The following is a 21,372-nucleotide window of genomic DNA, read 5'->3' as shown; positions in this document are numbered from 1 at the left end:
AAGCGGCAAAACGTGCCCGTCGCACTGCCGTTGCCTCTGAAAACCCGCTCTTTGCACCGATCCGATCGCTCGGCCTGCCATTCGGGTTGCATAAAAAGTAATGTGAAGTGAGTTTCCTGAATTGCATAAACATCGACTGTCAAATGCAGCAGCAGGAAGCCAGCCGATTGCAAAATTTATTCATAGTTTTTTCTAGCATTCGCTTCAGAGTGCAAGCATAAATGTGCAAAAATGTGATTATGAAATATGAGAAATCCAAATATATTTGAATACATACAAAAAGTGTTACAAGGCTGACATTCCACTTGTCCGCTCGCACACACCAGCGCTAAGCACCGATCCACCGATTTACCTATGCCCGATCCACCCACCCGATTATGGCACCTCCAAGAAATCCAAACGCAACTTTCTCGAAAGTGCGATTGCCAAAAAACAAACATCAAATGTGACCGCAATCCGCTTGGCCATTACAAATCGTCAAAACAGAATCACAACCAGAACCAAAAACCCACGCAAAATGCTCAAAAATAACTCAATTTGATTTCACTTAGGCCGAAAAGTGCTACGAAAGGCGCATCTGTTTCGCCCCTAAAATTTATAGTAGATGGAAAATCTTACAGATACAATACACGCGTAGTGGAAAATCTTACAAATAAATATATTAGATGGAAAATCTTACAGAAAGATGACACAAATGTCTACAGTGGCGGCAAAGTCAACAATTAGCAATAAATTCCCATAAATCACAAAGGGGCAGCCAGCCAGACATTTGTTTCTATTGCTATTGCTGTGGCTATTGTTGTAATTGCTATGATGATCGTTGTTATTGTTGCTGTTTCTCGTGTTCTATATTTGGTTTATTTACATACGTGAGCTGTTTGCATATGTCGCAGTCGCAGACGCAGGCCTCTCGGTGTAGCAACACAGAGCTGATAAACCCAGCAAATAAACGTTGCTGAGAAATTGTGTATGAAATGTGGAGAGCCATGCAAATATTATATGAGGCAAACGTACGCTCTGTATAGTAGATACACCTTTTCCCTGCTCTTAAGCTGCTGCAATTTAAACGTTTTAAGGAACCTTTTTCTTTTTGGGGAGATTTCAAACCAATTTTCATATCAATCACAAGACAGAGTTGAGCTCCTTTCCCTTGGCTTTGCAACGATCAAAGAACTTCTTTGAAATGAAAGTTGCACATCTTCTGACTCTCTCACTCGCTTGAATCTGCTGCAAAGCTACGTCCCTCCACCCGCATCTCCTTATCAGCACAACAACAACTTGACCCAAGGGACCCAAAACGGACAAACGGAACAGCAAAGAACTGAAGAGAATTCTGCGCAAGTGCAGCCCAACCAAAGCAGCTGAGGGTCAGAGCGAGAGGCCAATAACTGAACGAAAGCACAGCATCATACAGCACAGAGAGAGAGAGAACTGAAACAGAGAGAACAACAGCAGAAAGAGAGACACAGAGAGAGTGGCGCGAAGAAGCGCGTCGAGCGCGCGGAGCTTTCGTTAAGTTTTGGGTAGCAGTTAGGGGCCGTAGCAGCGGCACAGCGTCACCGTCCCCACATACCACATAGTTCAAAAGGGGGATCCAAAGTGAACGAACGACCGCGAAGGCGCAACGGAATACAAAAGCGCGTCCACTTGCAAAAAAAACAAAAAAATATAAAAAATAAATAAATGCCGCACTAAAAATTACAAAATAAAAACGACTCGTAAAGCACACGGTTCTGTGTGGCGGGATACTCGTATCAGATGTCAGACGGCGATAAAAATACACAAAAATTCAAAACATAAATGCGCGTGTTAATGCAAATCGAATGGCAAAGTGCAGCTGACAGCACTTGACGAAAGGTGTGTGCGAGTGGGAAGAGTGATGAGAGTGGAGCCTGGAGGAAAACTTTGTAAAATTGAATAAATTTCGCAAAGTTTTCCGCTAATCTCTAAAGTGAAAGAATGCTAGAAAAAGCTATAATAAATATTTAACCAATTCCTGTGTAGATTGATGTGATGTGATGTCATAATAAATATTACTTTTGCCGCTTATCGAGTACAAATAATAAAAAAAACTGCACACGAGTATAAGCGTGAAACAAGCGAACGAAAAAAGTGAACCAATAAACCAGTCGAAAGCGAAACTAATTTGTGATAACAACATCCGACGGATACGTGACTGCACGGATACATGATGGACGTGCCGACTGAGTACATGGTCTACCTGGAGACGGCCTGGGAGTGGGCGGGATGCCTGCCCTACCTGCTGGTCACCTATGTCTTCCTCACGCTGCTGCCCAAGTCCCTGCTGCGAATGAAACGCTTCGCGGACGCGGACTACGAAGCGAATCGCAACAAGTACCATCGCTGTTACGGCCCCGAGCTGTGCTGTCACGTCCAGGCCCAGGAGGCGGCGGCCTCCAAGCAGAAGCCGAAGGCGCGGAAGCCCGTCACACGCGTCTATCCCAAGCGACAGACTTCGACAGCGACGAAGGAGGAGCCCCCAGTGCCAGCGCCAGTAAAGCGGAGTAATGTGACCAAAATCGCACGCATGTTCGAGACGGGTGCCACGCGGCAGGTGAGCCGGGTGTCGCCCGTCCTGCCCGAAATCCGGATGTTTGGTGCCAGCGATGACTCGCACGACTCCACGCCCTGCGCCTCCCGCAAGACGAGCATCGCCACACAGCTCTCGGCGCAGTTGCAGCACATCGAGCAGGCTATGCAGCTATGGCAGGAACTGGAGGAAGAGCCCTCCAAGAAGTCCTCACCCTCACACAGCGACTGGGAACCGATGACGGTGCCGGTGGTGCGACGCACCCGTGGCACCTCAGCCACACCCTCGACTGCCTCTCCGCTGAGCAGCTCGCCGGAGCCAGCGTCCCCAGTGCTGCTGCGGCAGCCGCCGTCGCTGTGCCTCAAGTCCAGCATGGAGGACATCTTCCAGGTGATTGCCAGGAGCGCCGAGGAGCCGCACGCTTTCTATGCGGACTGCAACAGCCTGTCGCCCGTCACCAGCATCGATGACATTCTCTCGGAGCGAAGGTTCTCGCGTCCATTGTCCGCGTACTCCATCACGGATCTGCTGAACGAGGAGCAGTCATCCTGCGTGGAAGAGGCAACCTATGTGAACGACACCAGATGAGGGAGGACAGTTCCAGTATCAAAAGATTTGATGAATGATCAGTTTTTAGTGCCATCCACCCGCCCCATGGCCCATGAGTCAGAAACGGAATCGAAATCGGGTCACCCGGAAGACTTTAGCCCCGTCCTAATCGTACCCTCATCGCATCGCATCGCATCGCATCGCCTTTGTTCCCCACGATTGTGACTCAGAAATGGGTAGAGGGTTGCCTTGCCACGCCTTCCTATAGTTTATATAGCCCCCCTCCTTCCTTCCATATGCATTTTGTTTGTTTAATCAATGAAACCTTAAACAAGTCAAAGTAAACAGCGATTTCCCTGTACTTATTTAACCGTCAGCTAAATGTTGATTTTGTCTCATTTATTGTCTCTGGGGTAAAACATAGCATAGCGATGCATCTCATATGTATAACTAAAACGATCCTATCGCAAATTAAATATGTATTAAATATGTATGAAATATGAATATGAATTTCTAGTATTACTTGTATGATTAAATGTATAACTTAAACCTACAAGAAAACTGTATCAAATGCAACAAAAATACACAACAAAACGAAGCAATAATTACGAGTACGAGTACGAGTGTGTATCTGTTTTTATTAACAATCAAAAAAAAACAAAAAAACGATTCCCTTTCGTATAAACAGCTGCAGCAAGGCAGAAGACAGGGTTCGAATGCTAAAAGTTTATTTATTTATCTGCATACAGTTTTCGCCTGCACGGACACAGCTGCTCGACTATTTATTTTGCATTTCTGTAGGCACAAATTTTAGCATCAAAAGTGGCATCATCGAAGCGTGTCTTCGAGAGGAGAGATTTCCCCGTCTAAGCCCCACAATTTGTCAAATTAAGTGACGCAAATCAAAATGTTGGATGAACGTTCCATTAATTATAAATCGCCGAAACGTTGGGAAGCTGTGATAGACAGGGGGAGGGAATGAAATGAGGTAATTCCTTTATGCTGTGGCTTTTTTGATTGATTTGATGGCAAACCAAAGGCAACGTAGCGCAGATAAATAATAAAGAGCTGCGGAGACTGAACCATGGTATGCTCGTACCCTACAGTGAAAGGTGTGGGGCATTTCAGCAGGGGCCAATGAACTGTTGTGGAACATTGCAACACTTGTTGCAATCAACACTGGCACAGAAACGACAATGGAAAACCACAAGCGAGAGGGCGCAGGGCTTATCTATCCAGACACTCGCGAGCGGAATAAGCCACTCGCCAATCAAATGGAATAAAAAACGGGGATGGGGATTGGACATATTTCCAGTTTACAAATTGAGATTTTTCTGTGCACACATTCTGCACTTGAACTTGACCAAAAAGCCAACGTAATTTGGCCTAATTGATTCGTATTCGATATGGCTGATGGCTGATGGCCTTTTCCGCATTGCAAAACAACCAAAGAAACACAACAACAACAAATGAGCATATTCATATGCTAATCTTAACATTTTCAGTGGTAGTTCCAAATATATATTTCCCTCGAAAGCAAAAGCAAATGCAAATGTCACGCAAATATCTACAGCGTAGACACAGCAACCAATAAAATATAATAAATTGGCATTTATTTGATGATATTTCTACCTTTTGGATGAGGTGGATGTTTTTTCTTGTCTTTTGGCTAAGGTAGGTTCCCCTTTTTGGGCCGCTCCTTCACAGAAGTATCTCTTACCTTTTAGGAGGTACAACCACAACTCGGATTGGGTTTGGGTAAGGTATCCATTCCATCGAAATATTCGTTTAATCGAATTGCTGTAGAGCTTTGTTTCCCCTGTTCATTAGCCCCACGGTTTATGCCTGCTTTTACCCATATATCGTGTATGCGTTTTATCAATTTATATTGGATGACTCATGATTGATTCATGGGGGCTTGTGGCGAAGAGAGAGAGGGCAAACGAGAGAGAGATTGATGGCATGACACACGCTGAAATTCAAGAGAATTCCGCTGAAGGAAAGAGTGAAGGTTGTCTCTTCGGCAATGACAATTGCAAAAGTTAATAATAATTATCAAAGTAGTGCACAAATTATGTGATAATACAATTGCATAAAGCCAGTGGCGTAGCCTGCTATAGAAATGGGGCTAAAGTTGGACAAACATAAACATTCCACAAATATTGCATAATTCAAGATAAAACTTATGATATTTACTACCTTAAAACACGATAATTCAGTGAGTGAACTTCACCCAAAGACACAGATACAGTTGCAAGAATTTCAGATAAGATTAAGGGGATATTTTGGTTGTAGCACTACCATATACATTTGTAGATATCATATAACTTATGCTCTTGCGTTGTGTAAACATTTCCATTTTCCATTTACGAGTTTGCACTTTTCTTCCGTATTGACAGCTTATGAATTTATTTACTTTTGAGCGGAATGCAAACCAAACAAAGCAAGTACTAGGAGGGGTCGTTCGCTGTCGGTCTCCTCTTTTAGCCCCTTATCTAATCGTGCGCTCTCTCGCTCTCCGCATCGGGGCTCCAGCCAGGTGCGCAATTAGCCAAGCGCCAGCGTTTAGCAGTCGCCAAATTGGCATTGTGGTGTCTGATACTCGTACATTTTGCGCATCCATTCGATTGATCTGTGTCTGTGTCGTCGTTTGTTTTGTCATTACGGGCTCTGGTCTCTAATGGAGCGTACTTAACGTTTAAGCGTTTTGAGGTTTGAGGTGTGCCAATCCCCAACCCCCAGCTGGTTTGATTAGCAAAATTTGAATAAACAAATAGCTGCAAATGGAAAAAGTTAAACTGGTAAGAGCTTTTCCCTAAACACAAAACAGAAGCACAAACAAGTGAGAAGATGATTGTGTGTGAGTCATGGCCAAGTGTGGGGTAACCCGGTTACCCCGATAAGGCCAACTGTTTGCCATATTTGTGTGGCCATTATAAATATTTTTGTTGGTTAATTTCTTTATAAATGCGCATATTGAAAACTCAAAATTTGGCGCTTAGCGCGTGGGTGACAACGTTTTTGTTTTGAAAGTGAATGTAATCACGAATATTCATGCGAATCTCTTGAATCTCTTTTTTTCAGGAGTCGCTCTCTCTGGCCCACTCGCTGTCGGACAAGCCGCTGCCACCCTCGCCACTGATACCCACCAGCCTTGAGGGCGGCAAGGTCTCCGATCGCTTGGGCAAACTCAAATCCAACTCGGAGAACTGGAAGCAGCGCATAGGTAAGTGGCAACGAAATTAATCTCTATCACAGTTCTCACTTTAACATTCCCATTCTCTTTTTTGGCAGAACAAACCGATGCCAAGAAGTTCACAGTCGCTGGACGACTGCAGAAGAAGGCCCAGTCCCCGGTGGAGTTGCAGTTTGAGCGCTCGACCAACGATGCGGCCAAGAAGTGTCCCATGCTGGAGGTGCGCAGTGCCAATCAGCCGCAGCTGGGCCTGGCCAAGAGCCCCTCCATGATGGTGACCAGCAGCACTAACACTGCCAAGACTACGCAGCGCAGCCTCAGCGTCAATCCCGAGGAGGAGATCTCCACTTTGAGCCGCTCGAACAGCAGCAGCTCCGACTCGGATGGGGAGCGCAGTTCCCCGCAGAATGCCAAACAGAACAAGGAGCTGGCCAACAACAAGAGTGCTGCAGCGCCCACGAATGTGGGTTCGAGGATACAGGTGCCACGACATGACGACAAGGAGACCTTCGAGAACTTCTTTGCCACACAGCCCACAGCCAATGCACAGCAGAAGGAGGCTGCGGCGGAGGTGGAGATCAGCGCCTTCGATGACATAAAGCCCACAGAGCGGTGAGTTCTTGGAGGAGCAATCCCATGCCATTCGGCAACTAAATTGAGTTTATCTTTTTTTAGTTTGGTGAGCAAACGGCATGTGCAGGGACCTAAGGGACGTCGTGCTGCCCGCAATCCCCTCAAGAGTCTGGCGGCACGCAGCGACATCACTTCGGAGTACACGGAACTGCGCACAGGAGTGGCCGAGCGAGAGTTGCGTCGCCTCAAGCTGGAGTCATGTAAGTCATGCTGCCACTTTTATTAGAGTACCCTGCTAATCCTTTTCCGTGCTCCGTCACAGTCGGACAGCCTGGAAATGGAAATCTCGCCGCTGAAGCCATTGCCGGACTGGCCTCCATAGAGGACTTCAAGGCAGTGGCCTTGAGGTCGTCATCGCTGCCACTGCAGCAGATGTGGCTGCCCCACAAACCGGTGATGCTGCTGCATGTCAAGGGGCGCACTCATGTGCAGACCCGTCTGGTGGCTCCCATTCACACGTCGCTGAATCGCGGCGATTGCTTCATTCTAGTCTCGGGCTCCCAGCTCTACCGCTACGTGGGCTCCTTCGCGAATGTCATTGAGATCTCGCGCAGCAAGAAGATCTGCGCTGCCATCGTGGAGAACAAGGATCTGGGCTGCACGGCCAGCCAGGAGGTGATCCTCTCGGATGGCAAATTCGTCAACGAGCGGCAGTGGCGCCAGTTCTGGTCGCTGCTCGGCAAGCCGGAGGAGGAGGCGTATGAGATTCCCGAATGTGGCCATGCCGACGAGGATGATGTCTTCGAGAGCAGTCTGATTGAGACGAACAAGATCTACGAGTTCCAGGATGACGCTCTCATCCCGCTGGACAAGTACTGGGGCTGCATACCCAAGGTGGACATGTTGGACACACGCAAGGTGCTTGTGTTTGACTTTGGCAGCGAGCTGTACGTGTGGAATGGCAAGAACGCCACGTCGGATGCCAAGCGGGCGGCCATGCGGCTGGCCCAGGAGCACTTTGTGGCCAAGGATTCGGCAGACTATGCCCAGTGCTACCTGAATCCCCTCAACTATGTCTCCATTGTCGGTCGCCGTGAGAGCACCACCTACGCCAAGCGATGCGCGGAAAGGCCAGACTGGTGCGTGCTTGGGAAGATTACCCAGAACATGGAGACGGCGCTGTTCAAGGAGAAGTTCAGCGACTGGCCGGAGCTGGAGAGGGAGGATCTGGAGAAGGACTACCTGGCGAATGGCGTGCATGTGGTGCGTGCCCTCAATGGAGCGGCGCTGCACAAGGGCGAGCCCTACCAGGAGCCCAATCTGGTGCTGGAACAGTCGAACCTCGGGAGGGGAAACTTCTACTACGACAACGACACGATGCGGCACTTTGATGTCATCACCAAGTCCACCGACAAGTGGCAGATACACGAGTTCAACTTCGATGCGGCCAACGGTAGCGAGGATTACGGCCACTTCTACTCCGCCGAGAGCTACATTGTCCGCTGGATCTATCAGATATCGGTGACCGTGCGAGAGCTGAGCGGAAAGGTGTCCAACAGAAGCACTGTGGGTCGCGATCGTTGCGTCTACTTCACGTGGCAGGGACAGGACTCGAGTGCCAATGAGAAGGGTGCCGCCGCTCTCTTGACTGTGGAGCTGGACAAGGAGAAGGGCTCCCAGCTGCTGGTGGCCCAGGGCGATGAGTGCACGGCCTTTGTGCGTCTGTTCCGCCAGCTGTGGCAGCATCGCGGCCGCAAGGAGCAGTGCCTGGAGAAGCGCAACCAGTGGCGACTCTACCAACTGCAGGGCAATGTGCCCGAGGAGTCGCTGCTAAAGGAGGTGGACTGCCAGTCGCAGCAACTGCGTTCCCGCAGCTCCATGCTCATGATTCACGGCAGCCAGGGACTCGTCATCGTCTGGCATGGCTCGAAGAGCGCTCCACACTCACGCAGTGTGGCTCTGGAGGCTGCCCAGGAGTTAGTCAAGCAAATGCCCAAGGATCTCTTCAGTTGCGAAAGTGCTGCCATCCTCACAGAGCTGGAGGAGGGCGACGAGAGTGAGGACTGCAAGAAGGCTTTGGGTTTGGAAGAGCAGCGCACGGACTATGGCAGCCTGCTGAAGTCCACCAAATCCTTCGACTACCAGCTGAGGATCTTCAACTTCTCCAGCACACAGGGCGTGTTCAAAGCCTTGGAGCTGAGCGATCCACTGCGGTGCCAGGACAAGTACAGTCCGTATCCGTTTAGCCAGGCGCAACTCTACAATGCACGTCAGCCGACCATCTTCCTGTTGGATGATGGCGATGAGCTGTGGCTCTGGATGGGCTGGTGGCCACTTGAGGATATAAAGAGTAAGTTTTCAATCAAGCTAATGGCCAGAGTAGATAATTAATTGTTTGTTTTTTGTTTTCAGTAACAACGGATGAGAGAAGCAGCCCCACAAATGACAATCGGGCTGGTGTTAATCGCTGGATCTCAGAGAGACGCGCTGCCCTCGAGACGGCCGTCGACTATTGGCGTGCCAAGCACGGTGAGAATGTGAAGGAAGCGTTCCATGGCGTCAAGGGCCAGGTGGTGTGGGCAGGCCTCGAACCATTGGCATTCAGAGCACTCTTTCCGGAGTGGAATGAGCGTGCCGATGTCAGGGAAATCAATGTAGAGGTGAGTCGGTTGAAGTTAAGCCACAATAAACTGTTTCTTAACTCATATTTGTGGAACCCTTAGGATGGCCGTACGGATGATATCATTGAAATTAGCACAATGCTGGCACAAATGACACAGACAGAGTATCCTTTGGAGGTGCTCAAGGGGCGACCACTGCCCGAGGGAGTGGAGCCCACGCGACTGGAGGTCTACTTGAATGCCGAGGACTTTCAGGTGGCCCTGGGCTGCAGTCGGGCGGAGTTTGAGCAGCTGCCCATCTGGAAGCAGACCAAGCTGAAGAAGGAGCGGGGCCTGTTCTAGGAGAGAGGCACAATGCAACCATATAGACTTGAACACAATCACAAACCACACAAACCACACACCCATACACACACTTTTCTAAGCACACTTTTGTATGCGGCGATGCTTTTGCAACGGGCACTGACATAACTTACTATATAACATAGTATATTCTATATATATATATATCTAAACAAGTATCATATATACACACGTGCGCATATCCCTATGTACTCTCTATTTTACACACAAACTACATATGATATATATCCTTTTATATGTAGTAGTTATATGCAAGCAGGCGACACTGCACGACTATTATGCAAGTGCACGATGCCAGGCAATAAACTTCAAATCGCTTCATTCGACAACCAACTCATTCAACTGTTCAGAGTCCATCGATTATACCTGTATATAAATATTAAGTTGTTTTTACATTATGTATTTTATTTTAATGTATTATTATTTGAGCGATTTAACGAAATTTGCATTTGTTCAATCTCCGCAAGAAAAACACCAAAAAGCAACAAAAAGCGCAACGAGCTCTCGTTATTTCATTGTTTAAATTTCGAAATCATTTGAATGCTAGCTTTATTCTCCTAATTTAATATCTAATGGCCTATGTGTTTGTGTTTTTATTATGTTAAAACAATCGCGTATATTTAGTTATTATTTTTTATTAAATAACACTTCAATATTTTAAGTTAATGTATTGTTTGGTCGCAAGAAATGCCTTTATCATTGATCTGTGAAAAGGACTCCATCAAGGAATGCCTAAACGATCACAGGAAGAAAATATTCTAGATAGGGACTACTGCAAAATCAGGGACCCTTTTCAATTACACAGGAAGCCATGGGCAACAGTTTTCCCCATACATAGCGGAAATCATTGGATTCTTTACGGTGCTAAGGAAATGTTTTCATTGGCCGATCATGAGGGGTGGCTACTCCCTATCGATCCACAAATAGCGAAAACAAGATACTTATGACTGGACCAAGTATCCTTGATCCTTGACAGGGACATATATACAACTTAACATATAATAATAAACAAAGAAACCGTACCATAAAATATATATACTTTTTTGGTATCCAAAAAAGCAAAACACCCAAAACATATTCAGGTATATCAAAAACCAGGGCATACTTTTGGGGGTAGCCTAGCTTTCTTTACTTTCCAAAAAGGGTGGCATGCTTTTGGGCTGGTCGATTCTTTATTTTATAAAATAGCTTAAAATAGTATATACTTGCAGTTTTAGAGGTCCTTTATGAGCGAAAAGGATTCTTGAGACTCTTCCGCTCACGAGGACACGTGCTACGCCCGGTTCGGAAGAGAAATGGTCGAGTTATGGAAATTATATCCTTAATCCTTGATGTCCTGAAAAAGGACTTGACTGAAAAGGATCACAAAAGTTGTCCTGATTACGAAACGGTGTGGCACGCCCAAATCGGTTGAAGAATAGCCAAGATATGGCTTGAAGGATAATTGATCCTTAATGTCCTTGATGCCAAACGAACGGGGACGTCCTCCCGATCCGCCCACAAATAGCGGAGAAAACCACAAAAACAGTCCTCCTTGTTGTTGTTGTCAATATTTGTTGCTGTACAACAACAACAAAATTGTTGTACAACAATGGTGGTTTTTGTTATTGTTGTACAACAAACATTAATTGTTGTACAACAACCAATTTTCGGAAATTGCATCGCTCAAATGGACTCAAATTTCTGACCGAGTACTAGGCGAACATAAATCAGCAGCAAGTAGCTGGTTTTAAGTTTTTGCAGTCTGTCAAAAGCTGGCTGTTATGAAACTGAATTAATTTTTCGGTGATCGCAAAGTAACTAAAAGTATGCACCACCTTTTGTTTGCAACGACTTTATTGCATACAAAATTCGTAGCATGCTTTTAGTTACCTTTCGATGTTGTTTGTTTCAGTTTGGTGAATTTCAAGTATAATTCGTAGCATACTTTTAGTTACTTTGCGACTGCAAAAAAAAACACTGCAACCATAGAAAACCTGCATAAATAAAACATAGTTTTAAATTAAATGATTGCTCTCGCATTTATTTGCTACTAAAACGTACAAAGGATAATGGAGAGATTTTAGAGGAAGGCACTTGACAGAGAGGGGGCTAGGGACAGCTTCTTCAGGCGCATCGAATCTCCAGCCTGTAGCACCGATCAGAGTCGGTTGCATTCCACCTGACCAGCTCCGCAATGGGCCTGCTTGACTTGAGGAACAGAGTCAGCCGTTCGTTGAGCTGCAGCGGCGAGAATTTGCTGACAATCAGCGCCTTGGTGGGGTCACGGTATTTGCCCACCAGCGAGTCATTGCTGAACATGCGCCCTCGCTGGTCCAACAGCTCATACGTTTGCACGGCCTTGTTCTCCTCGTCATCAATCAGACGATAGCTGGGCTGCCGGTAGGGATTGTAGCCCAGCTTCTTGCATATCTCTCGCACTTCATCCATGTTGGGCGGAGCACTCTTCGGGAAGCACTTGGTGTGCCAGATGCCATAGGTTTGCTCAATCACTTGTCCATACTGTGGGGCAATCACCTTAGTGCTGAAAAAGATATAGATTTAATATAGATTTGACTGGCATTATCGATGGATACATACTTGTATTGGTTGTGGGCAAAGAAATCCTTCTTTTGCTGGTGCAATGGATGCTCTATGCCAAAGCAGTATCGCTCATCCTCGCCATTGGGGCAGTCGGGCTCTTTGTCGCACACAAAATCGCGTGGAATACAATCCTCCGGGGAACTAGATATATAAAATTGAATAAGATATTAACTTACAATGTAATATAAGCATTGTTTAACTCACGAACTACATTGAAAGTGATCCGACGTGCAATTGCAAAGCACAGAACTCTCATCGCTCTTGTCCCAACAGTTTCGTTTTCCATCGCATATCTTGGCGGGATCCGTGGCTCTACAGATGAAAATCGAAACATATGTATAACGGTAACCATAAGAGGCCTATTCAGCTAGGACTCACTGTAGATAGGTAAAGCAACTGCAGATGGTCGGCTCATCGGTCATGTCCTCACAGTCTGGCACATGATCACAGAACTTGTTCTTGGGCAAACACTTGAAACTAGAGCGACACTTCATCTCTCCCGGGGCACATCTCTGCTTCAGCTTTCGACATTTGGCCTCCTGCTCATCGCTTCCGTCATGACAATCGGCTCTGTCATTGCAAATCGCCGATTGGGGCAGACAAATACCCAGCGGGCAGCGATGAGTGCTGCAGTCGGGAGGTGCTTGTGGATTTTTACAGCTGGGTTGATCTAGTTTTGGGGCAGAAATCAGAAAGTTTTTAAGTTTAAAACTTATTTGGAGCTTTGCTAATAGCACAGCCCACCTATAATGTCCTGCAGTGATTTGTAGGCCCGCTCCAATGTCTCAATGCCGAATGGTTGCTTGAAGCTCTGGCAATCGGAGTTGTTGTAGCTAAACAGAGCCGAGGGGAACCAGCCCGAGTGCGAGTCGCGACAGACAAGCACTCCCTGATCAATGGGATTGTGGTGCGTGTCACTGAGGTTCTTTAGCCCAAACTGATGGCAACTGGTGAACTTTGTGATGGCTGGGAGTTCCGTTGCGGCTGCACCATTGATAAGCTCCACCTCCTCCGAAATGGAGGCCATATCCTCTGCACTGACATTCAGCAAGCGCATGAGATTCACAGGCGGCTGCTTCTCCTGCAGCTTATAGCACGACGAACACTTCGGGTTATTCATGATCTGTGTAATGGCAACCGTTTTAATTCGCCCGGAACTCTCGTCGTGCAGCACGCTAATGCAATCCTGAACAGCAGTGTGATTATGGGGAGTACTGCAATGGAAGAACCAATTAGAACAACTTCCCAGATTGCTATTGCAATCTACGCTACTCACCTGTCGGGCAGGAATGTGGGCAGCACATGATGGCTAAAGCGTGCAGGTTTCTCCAAATGAAACAGCAGAACATTGGACTTGGGTACTGCTTCAAAGCAGTCCACGCGACGAATTTGCTCGTGATTGCTTCTGTGGAGGGAGCGTTTGTTTTTGCCACCGCCCAGCAGTGCGCTAACATAGTGCGTCTCGAGGCTGGAAGGTATTTATAGATATCAGTTTAATAAAATGTTCCAAAGCATTCGACTTACCTTATGCCCGAGAGACAGCTCTCGTGTACCAGCAGCCAGTGCTTGTCGATTAGCACACCGATGCACCAGAGCTCCCCATTGGCATAGACATCGGCCAGCCAGGGCCAGTGCAGATCCTCGATGGCCTCGTGCAGCTGCTCGTTTACTAGCAGCGTCCTGTTCTTCTTGCTCTTGATTAGGTTATCTAAACGGTCGAGTACTTCGTCCTTTTTGTTGACAATCATAGTGGCTGGCTCTTGCGGCTTGAAGTGGACATTGGGTCGGTTGTGCGTCTCAATGGTGGGCTTGAGGATTGGCATCTCCTCCGCAGGCTTTTGCTTGACCGCCTGCCCCGCACTCAGCGTTTTCAGGGGCGTTGTCTTGTTGGAGAGGGGATTGCACTCTACATAGATGCCCAGACACATGCTTGACAGCAGGCGGTCCTTCTCCGGTCTCGTGGGCAAAGGCAGGCCCTGCACTGGCATTGCCTCCTCGTTGTCCGACAGCTGGTCGTTGTCATTGTCCATGGAACGGAGCTCCACAACCAGCTGAGTCTTTCCCTTCAGCTCTGGTGTAATGGAATGAACATCCCGCTGGCTTACAAACTCCGAGCTATTGAAGTAGTGGGCTCCCTTGAAGCCAAGCAGCGCGCACACTGCATCCGCCGTGTTGGCCTGGTGCTCATGGTAGCCCGTCTCATGGGCGCACACAACACGCCAGACGCCATGTGCGTTTCTGGAGAAGATTCCAGCGCTGCTAAACTGCGGCTGCTGATGGATATCAAAGTGCACATCTTGGCCATTCGTCAGGGCAACTGTTGGAGGGGAAAAACATAAGCTTCTTTTATGGCTACTTCCATTCTGTTTTTTCACTTACAGCAATCCTTTTCGTCCTCCTTGAACTGACAGTCCACGGAGTTGTCACAGCGCTTCGCCAGTGGCACGCAGGTCTTGGACAACGGGCAGCGGAACTCATTTGCTTGACAGCCAACTGTTGGGGGGATTGAAAGGCAATTCTTAGTTGGAATATAATGAGAGTTGGTTTTGCTGCCTACCGCAATCCTGTTCATCGGTTAGATCCTCGCAATCCGCTTTGCCATCGCATATGAGTGCACGCAGACTGCCCTTCATGTAGTCCCGACAGCTGCACTCCAGCTCATCCGTGCCATCCTCGCAGTCCACCTTCCGATCACAGCGCATCTGCAGCTGCACAATCTGAGACATTCTGTAGACCATTTCAATGAGATTAACTGGTTTATCCTTACAAGAGTTGTGTCTTTCTTTTTACTTACTTTTTGCATACAAATTTATTGGGTATCTCCGTTTTAATGGTCGCTGTGTGTTGAGGGGTACTTGTAGTTGGCGCTAAGGTTGTGGTTGCTGTGGGCCTGGCAGTCGTGAGCTTAGTCGTTGTGATAGAAGGAGTAGAGCTACTGTTGGGCGTAGTTGTAGTGGGCCTGGCAGTCGTAAACTTGGTAGTTGTGGTAGCGGGAGTAGAACTACTGCTGCTGGGTGTAGTTGTCGTAGTTGTGACTTCCGTGGATGTAGTTTCCTTGGTTCCCTCCGTTGTGATTGTTGTTGTAGGCGCATCTGTTGTGACTGCAGACAAGGTGCTGCTCATCATTGTTGTGCTCTCCTCCAGCAATTGCGTAACCAAATCGGTGAGCTTCTTGAAATCCTCTGTTGAGGTAGGCATTGTTGTGGTTTGAGCAATTGTTGTTGTTGACGTAATCGTTGTTGTTTCTATTGTTGTGGCTGCCGCTGTCGTTGTTGAGTCCATTTTTGTTGTGGTTTCTATTCTTTCGGACAAATCCCCTGATGGAGTGGTCGTTACATCCACAGACAGCGTGGAATCAATTTCATTTTCACTTTGGAAAGTTGTGCTTTGCCACGCTTCAGCCTCATCTTGTTCTGCCAGCAATTCAGCATCTTCTATAGCAATATCCTGACGCTGTTTGCTATCCTCTTCATGCTCCTTCAGCGGATGATAATCACTCTCCGTTGTGGTGCTTACATTCTGTTGTGTGCCTCCCACCATATCGGGTATAAAGTTATAGACACAACCGACTTCATCCTCACCACCCAAACAATCGACATTCCGATCGCAGCGCTGTCGCTTGGCTATGCACCGCTTGCCACCCCACACGCACATGAATCCCGGACACAGCTGCATCGGTTTGCGTGCAGGCAGCAGGCGAGGTGACACCGCCATCTCGAGCCAGTCCAGGTACAAGGCCACCCTCGTGTAGACGCCAAACTCCTGGGGACGCGCACAGCCATTTCCATGGCTCACCACTCCAGCGAGATAGAACTGCTCCGGTTGGGTGACGCTGCGGCAGAAGAGTGGACCACCAGAATCGCCTTGACAGGCATCCCGGCCACCATTAGGATCGCCAGCACAAATATCCTCAGACGCCTGATCCTCTGGATCCGTGCAGCGCTTGCGTATGGGCACCGTCACCTGTCGCAGCGGATCACCTGTCAAAGATTTTACAATTTAGTATCAGCTTTTGGTTGGAGTTTGTCGCAGCTTACTACTTGGACCCTTCTCTCTGATGGCACCCCATCCTACCACCGTGCAGAGGGTGTGCTCCTCGGGGCCCCATATCCAATCGTCGCCGAAGGTTGTCCTTCCCTGATCAGGCAGACAGATGGGCTTCACCCAGCGATTAAAGTGCAGCGGATTGGCTAGACGCAGCAGCGACAGATCGTTGCGCATGCTGCGCCTTTCGTAGGCCTGATGTACGACTACATGGGACACTGGCTGGATCTGGGTGGCAGGAGAGTAGCTGGAGCGACGCAACAGACCAGCACGCACCTCGTAGTAATATTTGGCATATTTAATGACACAATGAGCGGCACTAATGATCTGTAAAGGAAGAGTTTTAAATCACATAGAGGGGAGAAATCCTCGCTGTACTCACCCAACGATCCGAGTAGATGGTGCCACCGCAATGGAACTTTCCATCACGATAGATGGCCACCACAAAGGGCCACTGAAGGGCACTCGTGTAGCCGCCACCCACAATGCGTCCCTCGCCGATAGTTTCCTTTGCCACTGCTCTCTTCACGCGCTTCGAGTGCTCCATTTTGGTCGTATTCTTGGGCACTCCACACTGCGTCGGCGGGCACTGGACATAGGCCACATGATCCACTAGGGAGTCTGCGTTGTTGCGTCCATGACAGGCCTGGGCAAAGTGTATGCCCGCGTGCAGCGAAGGCTCAATAAAGGGACCTGGCAGTATCAGCGGTTTAAAGGTGAGCTCGGGCACAGCTCCCTCCATCTTTGCATCTTGTTCGCAGGCAGCGTTGGCCCACTTTTCGCCATTGTTGCACACGGGATGCCAATCGCCGCGATGATTGTGATACAGATAACCCTCCGAGGCAGAGGCAGCGTGTGACTGGAGAACAAAAGAGCGGGATTAGAAGGGAAAAGCGCAGAGGGAGCGAACTTACCATATGATGTGTGACATCTGTGACCAGCATGCTGCACTGCTGCTCATCGCGACCATTCAGGCAATTGAGGAAGCCATCGCAACGCTCCAGGCGGCTGTAGCACATGGCTATCGTGGAGCGATTGTGGCGAGCATATTCCTCTTGATTCTCGTAGCAGGAGAAGGCCAGCGCCTCGCAGCCAAAGCAGCCCAGCTCATCCTCGCCCATGGGGCAGTCCTGATAGCCATCGCACAGCCGCTCCTCGTCCAGTCGGTCGCCACAGGTGCAGGCAGACTCATCGCTGCCATCCTTGCAGTCCACACGGTTGTCGCACCACTGGGAGGCTGGAATGCACTCATGGCCGCCATAGCACGACACCTGATCCGGTTCCGAGCACTGCGAGCGCTCCATTGGCTGCTGCGGGAGTCCCGCATAACTGGCGTAGATAATCTGTCCCTGATGTTGGACCGCGCTAGTCTGATTGGCATCGTGGCGCATCTTGAAGTTGGCATTGGAGAAGGGCGACTGGCCGACACCCTGCTGCTGGTTGAGTCCTTGCTGATGGTTGAGTCCTTGCTGCTGGTTGAGTCCCTGCTGCAGTCCCTGTCCCGACTGGTTCTGCATGTAGCTGCAGTAGACCTGCTGCTGGGCATTTGTCATTTTCTGTGGTGAAGCATTCTTCGAGAAGATATTGGCGCCCTGTCCACCTGCTCCGGAGCCGCCGCTGCCACCAAAGAAGTTGCCGCTCGGTCCGAACTGCTGGGGCACAAAGAACACGCCACCTCCGCCACCATTGTTGGATGGTCCACCAAAGTGTGCTCCCTGCATGCCCATAAATGTGGGTGCGGCCGACCACATGGGCATGCGGAAGTTGGCTGGCGTCATGTAGAAGCAAACGGGAATGCTGGGCATGCCGAGATTCGGGTTGAACATGAACTGCGCCGAGGCCTTCATGGTCTCTCCAGAAACAGGGAATCCGCCGGGCGCTCGGCTGGTGAACTGCACACTGGGCGACGCCGTGAACGTCTCTCCCATTTGCTTGGTCTCTGCGACATCCGACATGGCAGCCACTTTGTTACGCATTCGCTCGCAAAGCGTCATCAGTTGTGCATCCGCAGCTGTGGGGGAAACACAAAAATGGAGTATTAATCTTGCCCAAAGTCAAGAGAGTGCCTTTGGCTTACCATTCAGAAGATGTCCATTGAGTGGATTGATTTTGGGTCCCATTTTTTCCAACACTTTGGCATCCAGCGCCGTGCCGAAGGTGTCTATCAGCTCATCCTTCGCTTCCATGGCCTGCTTCTCGAACTCTTTCAGCCAGTGCTGGCGCTCGTAAAGCAGTGTCGCTGTTTCCTCCACAGATTCGTTGCTGGGGAGCACCTTTAGGATAGGCTTATCCTGTTCATGCCGCTCAAAGCTCTCGAGCATGTTCTCAATGCTGCTGGGATTGTCCAGTGGATGCAGAGGAATGCGCGAACCTGTCTTAGTGGTGGTTCTGGCTGTAGTTGTGCTGCTGCTGCTGGACATCTCCGTTGTGGTCGTTAGCTTTGGTTGTGTGGTCGTGCTGCTCACTTCTGCGCTGATCACATCGCTGTCAATGATCCAGCTTATCTTCACGGGCTTTGGCTTGGTCGGATATGCCGTAAAGTTCTGCCTATCGCTAGCTTCGGTTGTGCTAACAGTCGCTTGTGTGGTGGTGGTTGTGGTGGTGCTAGAGTTACCCAACTCTGGCTCTGGTTCAACAACTTCCTCGCCATCAATGATCCAATCAAACTGCAGCTTCCGGGGCAGTGTCTCAGTGTGTGATGTTGCTGCTGCTGCAGTGGTCGTGGACAGAGCTTCGGGTGCATCTGTTGTCAGATTTCTCTCCCACACAACATTCTCCGAGGTGGGCTCCTGCCCAGCGTTCATTGTGGCTGCTGTGGTAGTCAGCTCTCTGGTGGTTCGCTGCTTGGGCCCCTCTGTGGTGTGCACAATCTCCTTGGGCTTGTCAAAGCGGTCCAAGATCCAACTGATTTGCTCCGTTGTGGTCTCCACAGAGGTTCCCACACTTGGTGCAGTCGTCTCCCCAGCCATTGCCTGCTGGGTTGTTGTCTCCACCAGCGGCACAGTTGTGGTGTTCATTGGCTCTTTGGTGGTCAATGTCTTTGGCGTATTGTCCGTATAGACCGCACTGTCGTCGTGGTCATGGCCATCGATGATCCAGCTGATTCTCGCTGGCTTTATTTTGGAACGAACTGGCTTCTGCGTATACGTCTCCTCTGTGACATTCGCTGCGCTTGTCGTGGGTCCAGCTGTCGTCTCTTGTGTCTTCTCCCGGGTTTCATTCGACTCCATGCTGCCAGACTCCAGCTGGGGCTGCTGTTCCCTCATGATGGCCTTCATTTTCTCCATTTTTTCGGTGATTTCCTTGGCCATGTTGTACATCCGCACAAAGGCGGACATGCAGTCGTGTGGCGTTTGCTTCTTGCAGCGCACATACTCGCTCTCCAGCAAACTGAGCGCCTCGCGGGCTCGCTTGCTCCTCAGCTTCGAGTAGATGTGCTGCATGTGCGCCTCCACCTGTAGGGGATCAAGTAGATCTCTTCGGAAGAGATCACGCGGTGAGCGGCGTCGATTGTTCAATCGAAACTTCCAACGCAATTTGTTCAAGCGACTCTCCCGATCTTCAAGCTTCACGTGCAATGTCTGTGGGCTGACGATCAGAACATCCTGAACCTCATCGAAGGGCTCCTTGGGCTGTCGATGCTTCTCATTCAAAGCGGCAATTTGCTGACCGCGCTCTGGGAATGGGCAACAGTCATTAGTTTACTCATTCTACTCCATTTGGAGTCATTTTCTTACCCATTTTCTCCACCACGAAGCCATGGTAGATCAGCAAGAAGCACAGCGTCAGGATCAGCAGCACGATGATGGCCAGGATGCGTCTGTTGGGCGTACGACTACAGCAGTGACGCGGTTTACGCAGCAGCCTGGTAGCCTCCAACTCTAAGAATTTCATTTTCTCCGAATTATAATCGTAATTATCACAAATAAAATACATTAATCTCTGCGCTTATTTGAACTAAATTACTTAAACTGAACTATTCCCTTAAAAGTGCTGTGAACATTCGTTTTACTTTTTTAACATGATTAAACATTCTCGGCCAATTCTTTGCTTCTTTTTTGGAACTTTATTTTGATTAGCCATTTCTGGGCTGCTCAGCAATTTCGCAATAATTTTGATTTCAATAAAAACGCTGATGCAAAAAAAGCGAACCAAAATTGGAACTTCAAATGGAATAACTTATGGTAGAGTTTAACATAATTTAGAGTAATATTCTTGCTTAAAACCTAATATGTATTCCACGTACCATCTATGTTGTAACTCATTTTAATTATTAATTATTATTTTTGTGGTGTTTGCGGCACAATCACTTATGCTCTATACATTTTGGAAGCTCAGTTGCAAGTTTTACATGCAATTTTGCTTTATTTTTCGATGTTCTTCACTTTGTTTAATTAGCTTCCCAACAAGGAGCCTCGAATTACAGTGCACTCAAACAAAAAAATTCACAAAAAGCACAAAACAAGCAGCCAAATCGAATCTGATATCCACGACGACGACTTCCAACACGGTACGGTACACACGGCGAATGGTAAACGGCAACTGAAGCCATCGCCGGCTGCTCGCTGGGCTTATGAAGGCTTCCGGAAAGTGGATCAGCGTTCGATCGACCCACTTCCAATGCATATCGCTGCCAATTTTTATGCTACGTTTCGAACTTTACAGTTTTTTGGTTAATGAAAAACGGAGCAACATTTGCCGAGGTCAGCTAGAAACGGCGACCCATGGGCAAAAGTGCAAGTTGAAGGGGAATTTGCAGAGCAACGAACCACCCACTCAGCCAGCAGTAGAGCTCCCCCCACCCCCCACACACACATACAGCCTAGTAACACAGCAAGCTATGGGCTGACAAAGGTTCGATTAAAGTAATCCTTGCAACTTATTTCTTGATA

General features: G+C 48.5%; 3 protein-coding genes across 13 annotated transcripts in view; 2 read left to right on the top strand and 1 right to left on the bottom strand.

Annotated features, from left to right (window-relative positions):
* LOC117588911 (supervillin) overlaps nt 1–10,319 on the top strand; it is a 123,798-nt gene extending 113,479 nt beyond the window's left edge. For 9 of the 10 annotated variants that reach the window (XM_034280470.1, XM_034280468.1, XM_034280472.1 and 6 more), the window contains 6 exons: nt 6,185–6,326; nt 6,395–6,908; nt 6,972–7,129; nt 7,192–9,219; nt 9,282–9,529; nt 9,593–10,319. In XM_034280470.1, the coding sequence (XP_034136361.1) occupies nt 6,185–6,326; nt 6,395–6,908; nt 6,972–7,129; nt 7,192–9,219; nt 9,282–9,529; nt 9,593–9,832 (3,330 nt within the window). In that variant the 3' untranslated portion in view covers nt 9,833–10,319. Of the gene's footprint in view, nt 1–5,713; nt 5,902–6,184; nt 6,327–6,394; nt 6,909–6,971; nt 7,130–7,191; nt 9,220–9,281; nt 9,530–9,592 lie in introns of those variants that run through there. The other variant, XM_034280480.1, reaches the window with a different exon arrangement.
* On the top strand, nt 1,570–3,705 carry LOC117588913. The gene is made up of 2 exons (XM_034280485.1): nt 1,570–1,857; nt 2,005–3,705. Exon 2 carries the CDS (start codon nt 2,189–2,191, stop codon nt 3,137–3,139), a length of 951 nt encoding a protein of 316 aa, XP_034136376.1. The 5' UTR covers nt 1,570–1,857; nt 2,005–2,188; the 3' UTR covers nt 3,140–3,705.
* Nucleotides 10,320–11,848: 1,529 nt separating the features above from the next.
* LOC117589454 (serine protease nudel) lies at nt 11,849–21,230 on the bottom strand. Of its 2 annotated transcripts, XM_034281405.1 has the most exons (16): nt 20,727–21,230; nt 20,218–20,361; nt 18,558–20,156; nt 17,395–18,491; nt 16,863–17,339; nt 16,474–16,807; nt 15,231–16,416; nt 14,994–15,163; nt 14,816–14,929; nt 13,961–14,753; nt 13,713–13,904; nt 13,181–13,650; nt 12,815–13,106; nt 12,641–12,748; nt 12,434–12,577; nt 11,849–12,377 (listed from the first exon to the last, which is right to left on the bottom strand). In XM_034281405.1, exons 1-16 carry the CDS (start codon nt 20,743–20,745, stop codon nt 11,960–11,962), a joined length of 7,557 nt encoding a protein of 2,518 aa, XP_034137296.1. In that variant the 5' UTR covers nt 20,746–21,230; the 3' UTR covers nt 11,849–11,959. The 2 variants fall into 2 exon arrangements, with proteins under 2 accessions (XP_034137296.1, XP_034137295.1); XM_034281404.1 differs by having other exon boundaries at nt 20,218–21,230.
* Nucleotides 21,231–21,372: the final 142 nt, after the last annotated feature.

The sequence above is a fragment of the Drosophila guanche genome, unplaced genomic scaffold, assembly GCF_900245975.1.
Source record: "Drosophila guanche unplaced genomic scaffold, DGUA_6, whole genome shotgun sequence".
Lineage (NCBI taxonomy): Eukaryota > Metazoa > Arthropoda > Insecta > Diptera > Drosophilidae > Drosophila > Drosophila guanche.
The sequence above is the reverse complement of the archived record's forward strand: the minus strand, read 5'-3'. Positions and strand labels throughout refer to the sequence as shown.

Excerpts from the sequence above, each read along its gene's own strand:
- LOC117588913 (XM_034280485.1), top strand. The coding sequence starts at position 2,189 with ATGATGGACGTGCCGACTGAGTACATGGTCTACCTGGAGACGGCCTGG.
- LOC117589454 (XM_034281404.1), bottom strand. The coding sequence starts at position 20,416 with ATGTATTTTATTTGTGATAATTACGATTATAATTCGGAGAAAATGAAA. Across the intron at positions 17,340-17,394 it reads CAGATGTCACACATCATATG|TCACACGCTGCCTCTGCCTC; the intron begins GTAAGTTCGCTC and ends TTTGTTCTCCAG. Across the intron at positions 12,378-12,433 it reads TTTGCCCACAACCAATACAA|CACTAAGGTGATTGCCCCAC; the intron begins GTATGTATCCAT and ends TATCTTTTTCAG.